We start from the raw sequence: 19376 nt of genomic DNA on the forward strand, positions 1-19376 counted from the left end.
CTGCAACTTCCAATTCCCCATAAACGCAGAAAATCCGCGTCCTAACAATTATTTCACGTTATCCTTCATTATCTTGATTTCAGTAAATAATTATCAGGATGTGTTTTAAAATTTTTACGAACGTTATCAAGAGAAAGAAAAAAAATGGAACTTAAAAAGAAAAATTGTTTCAGCTACTGTATATTATAACATACTCTCCTTTGAACATTTCATATATGTTACAAGCATTTTGTACACGTTTCTGCAACTTCCAATTCCCCATAAACGCAGAAAATCCGCGTCCTAACAATTATTTCACGTTATCCTTCATTATCTTGATTTCGGTGAATAATTATCAGGATGTGTTTTAAAATTTTTACGAACGTTATCAAGAAAAAGAAAAAAAATGGAACTTAAAAAGAAAAATTGTTTCATCTACTGTAACTTCCAATTCCCCATAAATGCAGAAAATCCGCGTCCTAACAATTATTTCACGTTATCTTTCATTATCTTGGTTTCAGTAAATAATTATCAGGATGTGTTTTAAAATTTTTACGAACGTTATCAAGAAAAAGACAAAAAATGGAACTTAAAAAGAAAAATTGTTTCATCTACTGTAACTTCCAATTCCCCATAAATGCAGAAAATCCGCGTCCTAACAATTATTTCACGTTATCCTTCATTATCTTGGTTTCAGTGAATAATTATCAGGATGTATTTTAACATTTTTACGAACGTTATCAAGAGAAAGAAAAAAAATGGAACTTGAAAAGAAAAATTGTTTCATCTACTGTATATTATAACATACTCTCCTTTGAACATTTTGTATACGTTACATGCATTCCGTATGCATTTCTGCAATTCCCAATTTGACTATAAACGTCCCAACGATTATTTCACGTTATTTTCTCGTTCCATTCCGAATAAAATTTCGCCCAAGTACGTGGTTCGTACGGGCCTGAGGGTCCCGTATGCTTCGACTGCGCGGAACGAGCAGTTGTCGAGGTTCCCTCGAGTTGGGCCAGTGGCAGCGATCGCTGGCTCTCCGGTACAATCGCCAAGACGTATCGTATCCTTGGTGAGTAGCAATAGCAACGCCTTGGAACGCGCACGTGTTCCCTCGACGAGAACATATTCGACCGTTCGAAATATCCCCGCGATCAAATATCGTACGTTGTACCCCGCCGCGAAAAGTGTGTGTTAACGTCGAACGTCGACGAACGCGTTCGATTCGGGTAATTCCATTTCATTTCGAGCCAACGTCGCTTCGAATCGATTATTCGCGCGCTCGTTTCTCACGATAAGTCCGGCGATACGACGGTGGATTTTATCATCGAGTCATACCTGTTCAGTGTTATCGCGATATATCTTCATTTCACGGGGAATCGATATTATCGCGGAGGGAAGGTCACGGCGCGCGAGCCTGTTAAGTCTGAAAGCCAACATTCTGACAGCCAAATCGAAAATCGACGCGCGCCTGTCAGCAAGTTTTCGCTCGCCGTTGCTTCTGAATTTCGTCGTGGTTTGCTAAGCTGGTTGAATCGAAAATTGATTCGCGTTCGTCGCTGAATTATTGTCACTCCTCAGTTCCGTCAAGCCAGTTAAACATTGAGAATTGATTCTTACTTCAGTTTCCATTTGCCGCTGATTCTGAATTTTTATTCTTCAACTTTGCCATTAATTATTAAACTTATCGAATCGAAACGGAACCTGCCTGTTGGGAATCTCACGTTCAATTACATTGCCATTAAATTATATTACTGTTAAAATGTTTTAGTTTTTAAACGTCGTTTTCAGTTCGTCATTTCAGCCTGTGACTTAAGCGTCGATTAAATTCAAATTGGCTGAAAGATCGAGAATAGACCAGAAGCTTGAAAAGTGGTGAATTTAGGAAAAAGAATTCTAAACTGCCTTTGTCTTCAAACTCTGCCGTTATTAAACTAAATTCCCAGTTATTACGAACTCGTTTCAAACGTCGACGGTCCAAGCGTCGCAGAATTAAATTTAATTCGGCTGGAAAGTGCCGGAATGTGTATCGATGTGTGTACAACTACAAAAAGTGATAGTTTAGAAGAATTCTAAACTGTATTGTCATCAAACTAGACTCATCGTTTGAAACTTTATTATTGAACAACCTCTTATTTCATCTTTCATTCTACGACTCAACTGTCGATTGACTTTAACCTCTTGCGCTGGAATGACGTGCCACTCACATTGAAGAATTTTTTGTCCCAGAATTGTAATATTTCCTCAGTTTGAAGTATATTTAAGTAAAACAAAATAGGCAAAGCAAATAATAAATTTATTACTTCTCGATAGTGATATCGAGTTCGAAAGAAGCGACGAATTATTATATACGGTTTGGTCACTCGTTATGGTCCGCAATCAGTTGCCAGCGCGGACAAATTTACTGAAAAGTGTACGAATATGTGTGTTAATGCGCGCACAAAGTCAAAAATTAGCATTTCAGAGGTCTTGAATTTCACATTATCCTCGTCGACTGTTAACTTGTTGAACTGTTTTTTTCGTTTCGATGACGATCGACTCTGAAATCGCGCAGAATCCATGAAGTGCACGATGATGCATGTATTGACATGCACCGATTGAAAAAACTGACAGTTCAGAAGCTCGAGTTCCAAACTGTATTACGACGAGACAACTTCCACTTCGTGGCTCAATCGATAGCTCGATCGATTCCAAGTTAACACGAGCGCGAGGTTGAAGTTGCGCGCGAGGGTATGCGTTGACTCCGCGAGTGGAAGCCGCGAAGAAACAGAAGACGACAGGAGGACGAGAGCTAAGCTAAAAAGGAATTCTTCAACGATGGTTCACATGAGCTACGCGCAATGGGCTTGCCTGCCCAGCACTTATCGGAACAAGGTTCGTATAGTCGTTTAAACGCGCGCTTTTCCTCCCCTTTTCTCCCTCTAGCTGCCCGGTTATCATTTACCAGCGTAATATTTGCTCGTTACACGTTCGTTCGGTCGGGTTGTTTCTGATTCGCGTGGAATATCGGGATGATGTTCGATGAGAGATTTTTCACGAGAGAACGAAACAGAGAAAGAGAGAGAGAGAGAGAGAGAGAGAACGGTACTCGGATGGGTCAACAACCAGCGATTTTTCCCTGGATCGTGTACATTCCGGACTTATTTGCATAATTCATATCATGACGGGCTCGCGTCGATGCGAAATCCGTCGAGCGATGTTCGAGCTTTGGCGGCGCGGTCGAGGAGGAATCGGATTCTGCTCGTTTCACGGGATACGTCACGCCGCATAGATTAATTTTATGGAGAGAATAACCGACGTCTGTTTGCCGTGATATTGTCAAACGCTTTGACAATGCGACTCGAAGTTGCGCGTTGTTATATTTTTCTTTTCTTTTTTGCCAAGGTTTGCAGACGTTTCTCGAGAGGATTTATCGTTTCTCCTTCGTCGGGTTATTGTCGTGTAATTCTGAATTTTTCGGAAGGTGTAAATTTCACGGAGAAAAGAATTGTAGATTGTTTCGTTTCTGTTAGACGTGAGATATGATAGTAATAGTTCGAACTTTTGAGAGTTTGAAACGATCATCGCGACGATGAGTTTCGCAAGTTTTAGAAAGTATGGAAGTATTAAAAAGTATACTTTAAAAAAAATTTACTACTTTTCTTTTTATTCGACATTTATTAATATTTTGTCGCAATTTTAGTGGCAGAAGAACTTCTTATACTCACATTTGCTGCCTCTCTTTTATTTTACGAAATCTCTTTAGAGATTGCAACATTATTCGTCGTTAAACTTCTTGCGATTGATTCTTTTGCAAAATGTTCACGAGGAATCTAGTCTTCAATTTGCAATTAAATGGGAAATAAAATAGCCGATCGATATTTATAACTTCATGGTCATTTATTTTATTCATATCTGCATTCTGTCCTTCTATTAAAAAGATCTTACGAAAGTTTTGATTCGTCTAACTGCGTTTGATCTCTGGGAATCTCTGTATTAGCGAAATTTTTTGAATACATCAACGTAGATATTTATGATTTGGCAAAATTGTATAATTTTTAAATAACAGAGGAAATAACAGAGGGCAGAAGATAGAAGGATAAAACTGATAAATAATTAAAAATAATAACAATCAATTATTTGTCTTTATCGAAAATAATTTTTTCCTTTGTACGTAGGATAAAAAAAATTTATTATTCAGACGAGCACGAGTTAACGTTCAATTTGATCGAACCAGGGAATATAGAGTAACGACACGTTTGTTGAAATTTTGAAGTTGTTGAACGAACCCGTTCGTTTGCAATCTTTATTCGTAGCCATTTAGTTTAAAGTGAGACCGTTTCACGGAAACTGTTCGTTCAACTTTCTAGAGCTCTAATAGCACGAAGAAACACGTTGCGTAATGGACAAACGTCTTGAGTTTTCGAGGCTGCGGCCGGTTATAAAAATTCGTCGCTACCCTTATCTGCAAATGCAATTTTTAAAATACTTGTAACAGATAAGATAGTAGATTCACTATAGTATAATATCCTATATCATATATATATATATAAACTCGTGGTAAAATCAAGTTATATTGATCAATTCCATTGATTAGACTTTGAAAGGATAAGGGACAGAAATAACAGAGTTGGTAATTTTAGAAATTAAACCTAAAATTAATTATGGAGTGATGTAATTTGTAATTTTTTCGTATATATATTACGTGAAATATTTAGTGTATATATACACATATATATATATATATTTCATTTTAACGATATTTTATTTAACTCAACGCACTCAAGATCTCTTTCCTCAAAATTGGTGGGAATGGCGACGATACAATGGCGCTCGAACAATCGAGCCTCGCCAAATAATTGACGATCCATTGTGTTTCGTCGAAAGCGTTAAACGGTCGGCGCCGTGTCGCGAGATGATGTCCCTCAAAGGGGTCGAACAGTCGGTGTCAGGTCGCGAGATATCTCTCGTCCAAGATTACAAAAGGGGTTGACGGTGATCACTTGCTCGCCAATGGCAAAATTCCCGATTTTTCTGCAACCCCATACGCTCCCTCTCTTTGCTTATTTACATTGGCCGTGACTAACGTGATTCGAGGCGCGTCGAAGAGGGCTCCGGGCGTTTTCACACAGTCGTCCGACGCGTTCGTTTTCGAGCCGCTACTGAATTCCAAAGCGATTACTCGCCGCTCCTTCGTGGATGCGTCGAATTGTTTTAGTCGGAGGCGTGTGCACGCGTGTGACCCGGCCAAGAGAATGCGGGAAAGTCTTGAGACACTGAGAAAGAAAGTGAAGTGCGGGTCCTAGGATGGGATTTTCTCTCTACTGTGTTTTGTAATTTCGTTTGAGGGCGTAGACCGAGGCTCGGTCGTTAGCAGTGTGAAACTTGCGAATTCTTTCTCATTATTTCATCAATGTCGACACTTACAACGACAAATTCATCCCCCCCCCCTTTTTTTATAAATTTAAATTTGTCTCTTGAGAAACGTGAAAAATGGACACTTACCATGGAAGTTTATATTTCCTGAATGTAATTTAAGAAAACGGAACCTGGACAGAAAATTAGTTTACTAAATTATTGCAAATAATTATTATATTTTATTATAATTTATTATATTTTATATTTTAATATTACATTTTATTATAATATAATTTATTATATCTTATATTTTAATATTACATTTTATTACAATATATTATATTTTATATTTTAATATTATATTTTATTATAATATAGTTTTATTATATCTTATATTTTAATATTACATTTTATTGTAATATAATTTATTATATTTCATATTTTAATATTATATTTTATCATAATATTATTGCAAATAATATTATATTTTAAATACTTTCTAAATTTTCCCATATTCTTTGCATTTTTGCGTTTTCAAATGTCCGCGTTTATAAATCTATCACGCCTTTACCACGTTATAGAACTCATCGAGTCGAATTGAACGTTTGAAGCTCTCTCGAGTAATAGTAAAAGGCCAGAGGAGAAAATTGAGGAATGAAAATTGAGAAATGTCGCGTCGTTCGTTACGTGAAATTTTAAACGGCGTTTAATTTTAAATATTGTGAAATAGGCTCGCGTCGCAAAAGGGGTTAATTGCATGTTAATAGCAGTTTTCAAGCGTGCTCGAAAAAAAAATAATAACAAAAAAAAAAACAACAAAAACTGAGACAGAGTTTTAGCTGCGACGAAGTGAATTAAACGAGCAACGATTGAAACGTTGAGTGTTGTTTGTATAATTTCAGCTTCATTACGTACGTGTTCATTTGCAATTCATAAATGAAGCGTAAAACGTAAAGCGTAAACGTAGCACGGATATTTGCTGGCTTTGGCTGTATCTTTGTTGGATTATATTTTATCGTTAGCAGCGCGTGAAAAATTGCAAGCAATAAGTAAAAGTTTCAACGACTCGTCGTTGCTAACTTTTAAATGGTGTTATTTATTTCGGTCATGGATAATTGTAAACAGTTCTCAGGTTACATTTAATTTACTGTTATTTTAAGTTAGTTTATTTTAAGCTTTTCGTTTGTTCAGAGTAGAAAAGCCCACTTTGAACCGGAGAGTGTTTTGAAATTAAATGACTTAATAATATTAATCGAAGTTTAATTTCATGTGTGCACGTTCTTTATTGACAAGCGTATTTCAGGTTGAATAGCTATTGAGACACGTTGGGATTGAGTAGTGCTCGTAAATGTCACACTACTTGATTAGTGTCTGATGTTTCTAAGTACAGCGTAGATAACGTAACACGTAGAACAAAATCTAGGCAAATAAGATACTGTCGATATTTCCGTCCGTTGTTATCTTTTGTTACAGTTATTTATTAGAACTGCATTAGTCACTTGTCCGTTTATGATAAAAATAAAATAGATAGTATAGATTGGATTCTATTTAACTTGATCGATTGATTGTTGATTGTTACGCCTTACAAAGAAAGAGTTTAATAAAAGCGGCGCATTTTTCTCTTTGTATCAGTTATTTATTTACATTTGTTATCAAAAGTTTTTGCTGTCGATATTCATTTTATCTCAAATACCACAGTGATAGTCATTTTTCTTACATTTTTAAAATTCCTTTTCAATGTTAGTCAGTAAATTGTAATTTTTATATATAATTACAGAGAAAAATTATAATTTTATTCAACAGAGAATTCATTCTCTGATGATTTTGATCTTCGTGCCTCTAATAAAGTGGCAGCTTCTTCACGGTTGGTTCCCAGAGAAAAATTAAGTTACAAGTATTATCAGCTTTAAAACGACGGGTCATTCTTTCTCTTAATCGTTTAATTAAGAGCGTGAACGAGTATGTCTTGCGTCCTACTATTACTCTTTGAAATGACTTTACCACTTAGTTGGTTCTTTAAGCGTCATTAAAAGACTTATGACTTATTACACTGTCGTTTAGATATCGATCTACAGACGTTAAATCCTTGGCGCTTTTCCTGACGTTTGTGTGTTACACATCTTTTACAATTGCAATTGAATTTTGTACGTGACTCGCGCTGCTGAGAGATAATATTTTATTTGTCTAAATTTTTTTCTTTTCACAAATTTCACGATTGTTTCAATTCCTTTCTCGTGTTCGTCTGTTGTATAAAAATGATAATGACAAGTGAAGAAATGAAATTACCAGTGACACGAGAATATAATCAGTGAGTATAAATTTTCGTGAGTAAAAATTTCTTGTTAAAGAATATGCACAAATATGTTTTTTTTTTTTTTAGAATATAATTATCGTGTTTCAATGTAGAAATTAGAAATACGTAGGAAATTGTTGTCAGGGCTTCCTGGTATTAAAGAGATTGACGATAAATCATAACCAGCGGTATTTTATGGATGTCCGCTAACGTAATCGCCAATCTGAGTTTCATCCTGCTCTGTACTTATGTTGGTTTCAGAATGTCGTCCCGTCTTTTTTATTTGCAACAGCGCTCTATGATTACGAATGAAAGTAACCCGTTGATTAATGCCACGGCATTTCCTTCAGACCGTCTTTCGAATTATTTCTAGTGCAATAAATACGAATATTAAGGATCTGACTATTTGACGTGCCCTTCCTATTAGAACATGCATACATTGTAATCGTACGAGTCCATTTAATATGCAATGCACGGTTAAACTTGCACTTACGAATAGACACACTGTGCATGTTTATTATTTTTTACAAATTTTAATTGTAACTTTACGAATTACTATTTGAAGATATGGAATTTAACTCTGAAGCAGCAATTGCTCATTCGCTAAGTATAACTAGAGTATGGATTTTTTATGGCGTTTACGAGATATTCGAACATAGCAAAATTTACACAACATACAAAAATGTATATGTATATGAAAAATAGAGCTTCAATAACAACATCATTTTGCCTTTTTCCCCAAGAAAGAACGACCTGTCGTTCGTATCAGTGCGGAAAGCCTTAAAAATTGCACTTTGAGGAAGTTTTAAAAATCGTAAGGGAAACCGGCGCGAGAATCGATTCGACGATGGTTTCGTACGGTGAGTAACGAGTCGAGAAGTCGAGCATTCCGGTTGAAAAGAAACGCATTGTCGCGAGCGGGCCAACGTTTTAAAGCCGAGGAGAATCGAGAACGAGAAATTTTGCTCTCTGCGGTCCTTAGTTAACAAGTTAAACCATTAACACGTTCACTGCTGCGCGAGATTTATACGTATCTGCTACAATAGTTTTTCGAATGAAAAGCCTAACTGAACTAATAACGATGAAAAATTGTAGAGATCAGGTTCGAGGTCAAATATTTATTTGAAATGAACGTGAAAAGTGACAATTTGAAATAACGTGAGTCGTTTTCACTGACTTATCATTTGTATTTTTATTTGAAGAACAACCCTTTGGCGAAGCAACTTCAAGCAAATCATCATTTGCAACGAATCTTTCGTTTCAACTGTCTGAAAAATTATTCGAAGGGAGAAGAGAATAGAAAATGAAATTGTTTGAGTCTCTCAAAGATTCAACAATAAAGTTAAATTGAATTATAATTTCCGAAATTAGGTAATCTAAATTGTTATACATAGTCAGGCTCAATGATACCATTTAAGAGTTAACAAGACATTTACACAATAGGACATTTTAACAAAGGAGGGCAGCCCCGTTCTTGGGTCCCCTAACAAACTCCAGGCGGTATTAATCGTTCTACCGTTCCTTCAAGTACCTCTATGGAAGATGGACGAAAGCACAACTCCGCTCACAACCTTTTTGTCGCACAATAGTGAATGGGAGAGTCTGGAGCCAACGTTAACGCGTTAACTGAGTGTTCCTTCTATCGTGAATCGACTGACTACATTCTGATGTTTAATCGTTTAATTACAAGAGACTTGTTCCTTTTCTAGGCCTGTGTCACGTCACGTTTAACTTCATGCTCGAGGAGAAAGTACTCGTTGCTTGGATATCTGCTCGCTATAATTTCTTCGTAATTACATACATATATATATATATATATTGAAATCTTTATGGAATTTTGATAAATGCCGTGTTTTTTTTTTTTTTTTTTAATAGGATCGAATCAATTATAATATTATTATATTAATAATATTATTATATAATATTAATATTATAATATTATTATAATATTATAATAATTTTCAATTATAATCTCATGTGTATTTTCTGAGAAACGAACGTTTGAAAAATGTCCCTTCGATATAAATTAGATAATATTTTTATTTATCAAAGTTTCAAGAAATTAGTATGAATTAATACAATGTTTCAAGAAATTAGTATGAATTAATGCAATGTTTCAAGAAATTAGTATGAATTAATACAATGTTTCAAGAAATTAGTATGAATTAATACAATGTTTCAAGACGTTGGTATGAACTAATGCATCAAGCTCACACCAGAGGGATACGTTTCTCGCTTGCGAAAAGTGCATCGGTACACTATAGATCCCCATAGAACGAAAGGTAGGGTACCCTGGTTCCCCTTCAAATAACGTATAAATCTTTCGCCTTTTACTAAAGATTTCCGTGGAGGGGAATTGTGACGGGTCTTTGAACCTAATTTTTTTCTAGTACCCGACGAAAGTTGGGTCATTAACAATTTTCAAACATAAGAAATAATTGCAATTGTTTTAAACTTGCAAGGGATGTTATTATATTTAAATACAAAAAGAGAAGGGACTCTGTCATTTTAGTCTTAAAATTAAGTGATATATCTTATTCAACGAAGAATTTTTAAATATATTATTAAAATATTAAATATATTATTAAAATATTAAATATATTATTAAAATATTTAATATATATTATCCAATACACATGTAATTTTATTATGTATTAAACATTAGAAAAATTAGACAATTAAATAGACAGTTAAAATTATTTGCTACTAAATATTTAAAGTGACAAATTATGTAGGAAATTTTAAAATTTTCTAACAAAAGTATATATATTATTACTACACGTTTACTAGCATGTGTGCTACATGCTAGTATTTAGTAGTATATATAATATAACGTGGTGTTACTAGTAGAGTAGTTACCTGACCAGGATTCCTTTATAATATACCTTTGAGCTCTATTATATTCATTGCCCTTTGAACCCGAGTTTCCTTCCACATTAATGTGGGTCATGATTCATAAAGAGGGTCCAAAGGTGATTTCTCTGTGGTTATAGCGATTATTTTTAGGCAAAGATTTTTACCACTTATTTATTTGAATATAACAGATACATTGCTATTCTTTTTATTAATGCTGCCCTTCAGATGTCTTTTTTCTTCTTTATAATATTTCATTTATAAAAAGCGTGAGCGTGTGAAAAATTGTAAAATTATATTGAATATCAAAACCAAATATTTGAAACATAATATTTATTTCTGTAATATTATTTCTGATGAATAACTAACAGTTAACATACAATTTCTATAAATATAATATGTTTTATAGCAATCATTTTATAGTGCTGTGAAATGAAAAACACGCTTTCACCGTAATTTTATTGTAACATAATATTTTACAAAAATCCACACTGGATATTCTGTCCAACAAATTAAAAACTAAAAGACTAGATATTTTATTTCATAAACGCATAAACTTCGCCTATTAAACACATCATTATTTGGTTACTCTAAGTAAACTTGAAAGGTAGAGAAAGAAGATTTATTAGAAATAAAGGAACACTGCTCTCAAACATTTTATTGTCTTTCTGTCTTTCTATTGTTTAAATCTAAATGTCATTTTGCAATGAAAAAAATTACACGTGACATACCGAGGGATTCAATTTCACTTAATCGCTGCGTGTAATAATTGTTACAATTGTTACAATAATTTTCAAATTGTCATAATTAGAATTATAATGAATCGAAATGAATACGAATAAGTTTAATCTTTTTTGCTTCTGGAGTTAATTGTTGCAAACTGATTAATGAATAGTAGACGGGCAGTTCATTATTAGAGATACAAGGCGTCGTGACTCGGATCAAATCGTTTGAAACCATCGCTACGCTCACCGGCGGATTAAGCAGTAAAGCAGCTTGCAAAGTAGCATTCGACGATCTAATTACAACCACTAAAGTCGATGCAACGATCCAAGAGAGCAATTCGATCGTCATGTAAGGGAGAAGCCGTGTAGAAACTCATTCTACGTGCGCTGGCGTGCAGACAGAGTCACGTTTTGTAATTCACACGTGTAATCGAGGCTTGGGATCACTTCTTGTTACATCGTTAGCAGATACACTGTGCAGAACGTGTTTCTGTTATTGCAAAACACGCTTGTGAATCATACTTGCTGAAACTCGCCGGGGTGTTTTTTTTTTTTTTTTACCTGCACACTCGCAACAGTTTTCTGTTCGAACAAAAGTTGACGAGGTTTTAATATACACGTGGCGTAATATGAGTTTCTGTTGATCTTACACTTTGCAACTCGGTTTTCGTTTATTTTGTATATTTTTTTTCACGTACCCGCGTACGTATTAAATTTACGCTTCTTCGTGTCTCCCAAAACACACGAAAATTTGTAGTTTAATTGTTATTAAAACATTCGAAATTTGATGAAACAGCGAAAAAAGGCTATACAGCAAGTTTTAAAAGGAAAGTTCCAATCTTCAGAACCATAGTGTGTTTTCAATGTTTCTACACGCTTTTGAATATAACCTTGTAGAAACAAAGCGTCCTCACTTTCGCGCTTGTTGCAAGGGCGAAACATCTTCGAAGAAGACAAATTCACAATTATCAAAGTTAGAAGCTTCACGCTTTGAAATAAGATCGAGCACGATCTTCCTTTACGTATCAGTCACATCAGTTTCAATTGTTGACAATTTTTCATTGTTTCACTGACACAGTTCTGCTCTTCGTATGCACGTATTAGTATGCTTCTCTAATTCCTGATTGATTTTGGGAGCGATTCGGCTGAGAACAAACAGGACACATTACCTTCTGTAAATTCAGCGACGCGGTGACCTGCGGACCGTTTCTTCCGTGGAATTTGAAACAATGGAAGCATGGAAGTTGACAGTAATGCACGGACATTATACCGCAGACAGCAAGCTTTTACGGCAACATTTCTTCGGGCTGCTAACTAATGGGCTTCCTGATAGCCACAGAATACGTTCAATGTGTTCAACGTGCGTGTTCAACGTCCATGTTACGGCCTTGATGTAAATGCAATGAAGCGTCGAATTGGGGCGATCTTTTTCCTGTCGCGCGACTCGACGATTTTTATTCAAAGCAGAATGATAGCCTAAACTTGAACTGTTTCTTGGAGGAGAAATTTTTCATCGATTCCACGCTAGAAATTCAAGAAACTCTTTCGGCAAGATTGGATCAACGTAATTCGTTACACTCGATGATAAATAAGTTTACAGACGTAAAAAATGACGAAGAGCAATAATATTAATTTTTATCGGTTCTCCGCTATCGTTTCATGTTTCGAGCATAATGAAGATCTTTCAGCGTGTTTGATGTAAAAGCGATTACTGAACACAGACGATCGCGGCGAAGTGCAATCAGTATGATCGTTTAGTCGTTTTCATGCTATTGCCTAACAGTGTTGCGACTGTAACGTGCCTCCAGCAAGATCATTGCCTTCGAGGAAATGTATATTTATCATTGCTCTCGATATGCGTGGAATTCTTGAAATCATTAGAACGAATGGTTATACTTGCCTTTAATACTAATCTCCGAGGAATGTGGATTTATATTTTATATCTCGTTGCCATTTAGTGGTAGAATCCTGATTATGTGTACAGGATGATTCATGTAGCTTGCACACCTGAGATAATTTTTAAATTATGAAACATTGTTTAACACACAAATGTTGTATGGTTTCGAGGGTGGAAAGATATGGTGTATTAATTTTATGTGGGTTTCGAAATTTCCAAAGACATCTTGAATGTTAAATTCAAGAATATTAAATTTCAAATAAAAAATTAAACCACATTAGTCCCTAACCTAATGATTAAGGAGATATTTTACGATCATTTGTCTCGAGGATGAAAATTGCACAGAGCATTAGGATCATTCGCTTGTCATACATTAATGTTTCATGGGACGTTGACGATCAACTTCTTTCATCCAATGGCGATGAATTTTATATATATTAATTTAATGATTTTATGATATTAAATTTTAGAATTTTATATATAATATTAATATTAAATAAATTAATGAATTGGATAAAATTACTAACATCGTATTCGTCGTTTTTGTTTCAGGTGAGTCACGTTGAAAGATACAGTGGACATTTTCCTGATCAAAAATATTGCTGTATCACAAGTATGTTTATTCATTTGTTGCATCAGTATTTTTATTAGAATAATACCACATTTGATTGATAGTTATTACGGTAAAGACGATATTGGTAATTTTATTTTTGGGGGGATAATTAAAGATAATTTCTGAGCTATGCGAGTAAAAATAACTAAATAAAAATTGTCTTTTATTATAATTTTGTAGATTTTTGAAATCTTAAATTTTCCAAACATTCATAAATATTCGCAGTCTAAGTACAGCCATGATCTAATGAAAAATTATTAGAAAATCAGAAATATTTTACCCAGTAGTGTGCGTACGTATTTCTAAATATTTTCAGAATTTCCGACTGCGAAATAAATTCTTCAAAAATATTTTCTGAGACGACAGACGACTAAAATCTAAAATTTCCACCAAAAGTATTGGAGTAAAAAAATAAAAACCTGAAATACTTTAAAATACCATAGAGTACAGAAGCAGAATATATTTTGCCTTATAAATAATTTGCCTAAAGAAAATCACTTAAATTTCTAAAAATATATTGTCTCGCATCAACAAAATTTCCAATAAAAATTACAAATTGTTCATTTCAATAGTTCTAACTAAAATCTAGTAAAAATTGTCAGCGAATTTTGTTATTCTTGGTCTCTCTTCATTTCGAATGAATATTTTAAAAATATTCTCTATTCCTGATTTTCAATGAATTTTATCCTCGATTTCTCTTCTTTTTCAACGAACTTTTTTAACAAATATATTTCCCAAGATTCTCAATGAATCTTATTCTTTTTTCTCCTTTCGAATGAACTTCTTAAAAAATATATCTTCCAAGATGCTCAGTGAATCTCGTTTATTATCCAAATGTTTCTTTCTTCTTAATTTTCCTTTTTTTTTTTTTTTACGATCGCAGATTAAACTCTTCAGCGAAATGCGCGTTGGTTCTCGGTAAATACTCCGGCACTAAGCAGAAGTGATTAAAACTTCGCTTTAGGCTGATTGAATAGCAGCGATTTTAACGGGTTAAATTTAGACGGCTCTCTCGAAACAAATCGAGTTTGAATCGCCAGCATGCACACGCGTCATAATGTAGAATGCTCAAGGTGCAAGTTGGGAGTTTGTGGCTCGTTCGTGATAGGATTCTCTGTTAATTGCAGATACACGCTGTTTCACTGCATCTGCTGAATGCGAGTATTGTTTGCCGTACGCGAATGTCAATATATCTTGCAAGGTGTTGCGTTCTCGGACAAACGAGGACATTTCAAATAATCAGGTTGAATTGTGTTACGTCAGAATGGCACACAATCTATGCGCGATTGCAGATAATCTTCAATTACACTTCGTTCCGTATTTGCAGTGGATTCGATGTTGCGATTGAAAATTCAACAATTTTCGTGATAACGAAAGGGAATTCCAAGGAATCGCTATTCGTCGCTATTACACGCGATCTCATAAAGTTTAAAAATGGAGTGAATTATGTAGGCTGTTCGAGAAGCTAGGCTAGGTTTATGAGTTGAAGGAAAATTAAACTTTTTATTAGACATTTAATTTTTTAACTTTCTGCTAAATATTCAACATAAAAATTAAACTTTGATTAGTGAAAAAAATTCCCATTCACCGAGAAACATACTAACTGTAAATATATAATAATTTGTGAGAATGAAGTAAGAGTTGTTGTGATAAATTGAAGAAATTAATGTTTCCGACAACGCTCTAGAATTTTCACATTTCGTTGTATGCACGATACAAGAATATGTCTGTGGAAAATTTCGTTAAAAAATAAATAAATGTAATTCGCCTTTCATTTAGGCTTTAATTAATGCTCTGCGCAATTTTCATCCTCGAGACAAATGATCGTGAAATATCTCCTTAATCATTAGGCTTAAGACTAATTGTGGCTTAAATTTTTACTTGGAATTTAATATTCTTTGATGAATTTAATGTTCAAAATGGCTTTGGAAATGTCGTGGAAAAATAAATAAATGCAATTCGCGAAATTGTCTCTTTCATTTAGGCTTTAATTATCCGCTTGGCTTGTTCAGTTTTTAATTAATTGAGACAAGAGTACAAGAGAAACGAGGAACTCTTTCATAGCCGAAGATGTACAAATTACTGGCTATAATTGAACAAAGTTTTGTGTCGTTTTAGTACCGTTCCAAACTCGGTTTAATTGTTAAACTTCCTGGTATTCTACACCCGTTTCTAACAAGAAATGCTGTTTACCCGTGTATTTAACGAAAGTGATTTAATAAGTTCGTTTTCAGTCACGCTGAGCAATTATGCAGTAACTTTAAATAGCATTCGTGTCCAGTTATATCGAGCAAATTTAGTAGGGCTCCGAACGCTTTCTGGTATTCTTTTTTATTCTTACTCATGCACGTTACACATGACGCGAAGAGGAAAATCAGAGATATTCCGTGTATTGTATTCTTGCAGTATGATTCGCGTATTGGTAATTTTATAGCAATGTTAGACCGGTAATCTGTTACATCATCGTCTGGCATTCTCCGAGCGTGGCTGACGTTACTTCTCGTGCCATTAAACCGCGAGACAGAGGAATCAAAGGGATCAAATCGCCAGTGCTTCTGTGGATCCGGTAACAATTACGAGAGATGAGCACACAGAATTCCCCAGAAACATGGATATTACGGCACAGTGGCTCATTATAGTCGCAGTAAAAATACCTTTTCACTTACTCAGAGCGAAGGCAGGTGAACGTAGACCAGTATCTTTGAAATAAATTGAAAATTACAAGGAAAGCGATATACGATCGTATTTGCCACTTTGTGCAGGGAGTTCAATAAATATATTGTCGAATAATCAGCTTTTGGAAATTCCCTTTGCGGATGTTACCAATGAATTAATTTCTGCTGATTTCCTAGCATAAATATTTCTTCCTTTATGCTTCTTGTAATGTTGAAATTGTTACAACATTGTTGCAATGCTGTGCGTCTTAATAATTATATTTTTACTAGAACCTACATATACTGATTAATTTTTAATATTCAATTTTGGAGCATTCTGTCAATTTTCCATAGAATCGTGTTTTTTTCTCTTTTTTCGACAATGTTATGTTATTAAAGAGTACGTAGTTAAATATTAAATATTAAAATATACAATCTATGCACGTATTATATTATTACGTTATTGCATATATATTATATGTTATGTATTAATATAAAATATTAGAATATACGAGCTCCATTTATTTGAATTTCAATCAATACATGATTTAACGAACTTTTGCTAGTTAAATTCACTATTTGAATCTGTAGAACTTCCATCATATATAACGAAAAATCAGTAGAACTCACGAATTATACGAACGCCAATTGTAATTTGTATTACGAGAAATTTCATACTATGATCTCACGTGTCAATGAAATCCGCCATTTCATGCGCAACGATCTAAATGATATGGATATAAATGCAAATAAGAATATGCTCATTATGCACGTGTTTTCTCGGACGATTAAGAACAGCGTGGCGATTGATAACAGTCGCTAATAAAAACGCCAACATCGAGTCGAGGCTTAAGGAATTCCAGCGTGCTATTCTCTCTCTCTCTTTCTCTCTCTCTCTGTTTCTCTTTCTTTTACTATCTCTCGAAAGTATCAACGCGTGAAAACGAATCTTCAGCATGGAATCGAGTATACCGGTGTTGGATACAATCCGAGCTTGTAGAACAGAATGGATGGATTCAAAAGCAGGCGGAACGCTCACTGTACACAGAGGCCGCCGTTGGTTTGTAATTAACGTCGCTACGTGAGACACGATTGCGGTTAATTAGTACAGAGTGACGAAATTCGAAGTAGAATCGCTTGGAAATATTATCGAACGGAGAAAGAAAGAGAGAGAGAGAGAGAGAGAGAGAGAGAGCTCAGTTCGTTTCGGTGAAATTTTAACAGTTTAATCGCGATATAATCTAGGATAATCGTTTCTCAGTCTGTGAGGCCGTGATATAATATCATAATACTCTCTAGTTGATCGTTGAGACGCATGTATGCAGAAATGTAGGTAGGAGAGCGTTGAGATTTTCACAGAATTTTCCGATTTTTCCGGGGGGAAGAAATTAATTTTTCTCGAGTTGATTAATATGTTGAAAAAATGAAAGAGAAGCGTGTATTTATTATTTCTTAAGATGATCGTTCACTTCTGACGGAATTTAATTTAGTTGTGATGTTACAAGTAGAAAGAACCTATTAATTCAGCGTCCTTGATCGTTGAACATAGTTACACAAGTGTGTTATATAAAATGTATAACTATATAAATATATTAATATGTAAATAATTATATAAAATATATAAATATTAATTTTATATATAATTATAAAAATATAAAAATATATATAATTATTAAAATATATAAATATGTAACTATAATTAATATGAAATATATAAATGTATAAATATGTAAATAATTATATAAAATATATAAATATATAAATATACAATGTTAAATGTCATGAAGTTTCATTAACATTATAATGAAAGACAATCTGAATGAAAGCCCAATCATTGTATATTTATATATTTATATATTTTATATAATTATTTACATATTTATACATTTATATATTTCATATTAATTACAGTTACATATTTATATATTTTAATAATTATATATATTTTTATACTTTTATAATTATATATAAAATTAATATTTATATATTTTATATAATTATTTACATATTAATATATTTATACAGTTATATTTATACAGTTATACAGTTATATTGTATTGGCAAAATTTAAAAATTTGAAATATATTAAATATCCTATAATAATATAATATAAAATATAATGTATTAATATATATTAAATATCCTATAATAATATAAAGTACAATATATTAATATAATATCCGATAATTTATATTATTATTGTACATTTACATTACATATTAATTATACATTTACACATTTATACCTTTACATTTTCAGATTTATTCTAAATTTAACCAATATATTTATTATAGTCCAGTTCCATCATAGTGTTAACGAAATGTTAAAAACGTAGAAGTATCCAAATATATATTGCTACAACTATAACTGTCTACTAGCAAATTATAATGATAGACGAGTGAAGATTTTTCATTGTCATTCAAGAAATATGTCTACAACTCGAAACTCACGTTTTTCACGTGTGTCACTTTCATCGCGTGAAAGAAAGAGAAAACGCAAGATATTCGTTTTCGAATTTCCATTTCGTTGTCTATTTACGTTATCATTGACGGGAAATCGAAGCTGAATCACTGATTCAAATATCAGTGTGTTCCGTTCATTAAAGTACAAAGGCAAACTCGACTTGAAACTCACTTTACTCCTGTCCGTTAACGTTGATCTAACTCACGTAAACCGCACCCATCTACTTTACGCCGCGCCTACGTCGAACATAACGCCGAGAGTTACTGTTATTCCCTAATCACGTATGTACATCACGAGGTCACTGGAAATTTTCACGGTTTCGCATCATAATTCCGCGGTGTGTTCGATCGGACAGTTATGTACGTCCGAGCGTTTGCGCGCGAGACTTTGTACGTAAGAAAATCTGTAGAAGTATAATAGCGTCCGAGCGATTTGTGCGTTTAGACAGATATGTTGTCACTCAGATGCATATTGTCCTTTTGCGAATCTCTCTTTAGGGAATTCTTACATTCTAAATAAATTTGGTCAAATATAAATATATATAAATATAAATATA

The 19376-nt window shown here is 33.7% G+C and overlaps 1 protein-coding gene and 1 non-coding gene across 12 annotated transcripts in view; both read left to right on the forward strand.

Moving 5' to 3' along the window:
- Window positions 1–19376, forward strand: part of LOC122533697 — a 189994-nt gene that overhangs the window by 30442 nt on the left and 140176 nt on the right. The window contains exon 1 of one of the 11 annotated variants that reach the window (XM_043663664.1): window positions 2332–2859. The exons of the other annotated variants lie outside the window; for them this stretch is intronic. Coding sequence (XP_043519599.1) covers window positions 2803–2859 — 57 coding nt within the window. The 5' untranslated portion in view covers window positions 2332–2802. Of the gene's footprint in view, window positions 1–2331; window positions 2860–19376 lie in introns of those variants that run through there. 11 annotated transcript variants of the gene reach the window in all.
- LOC122533706 lies at window positions 9903–10025 on the forward strand. The gene has a single exon (XR_006307763.1). It is a non-coding gene; the product is annotated as a U5 spliceosomal RNA (small nuclear RNA).

This window comes from Frieseomelitta varia, unplaced genomic scaffold (assembly GCF_011392965.1).
Source record: "Frieseomelitta varia isolate USP_RPSP 00005682 unplaced genomic scaffold, Fvar_1.2 scaffold_545, whole genome shotgun sequence".
NCBI classification, from domain to species: domain Eukaryota; kingdom Metazoa; phylum Arthropoda; class Insecta; order Hymenoptera; family Apidae; genus Frieseomelitta; species Frieseomelitta varia.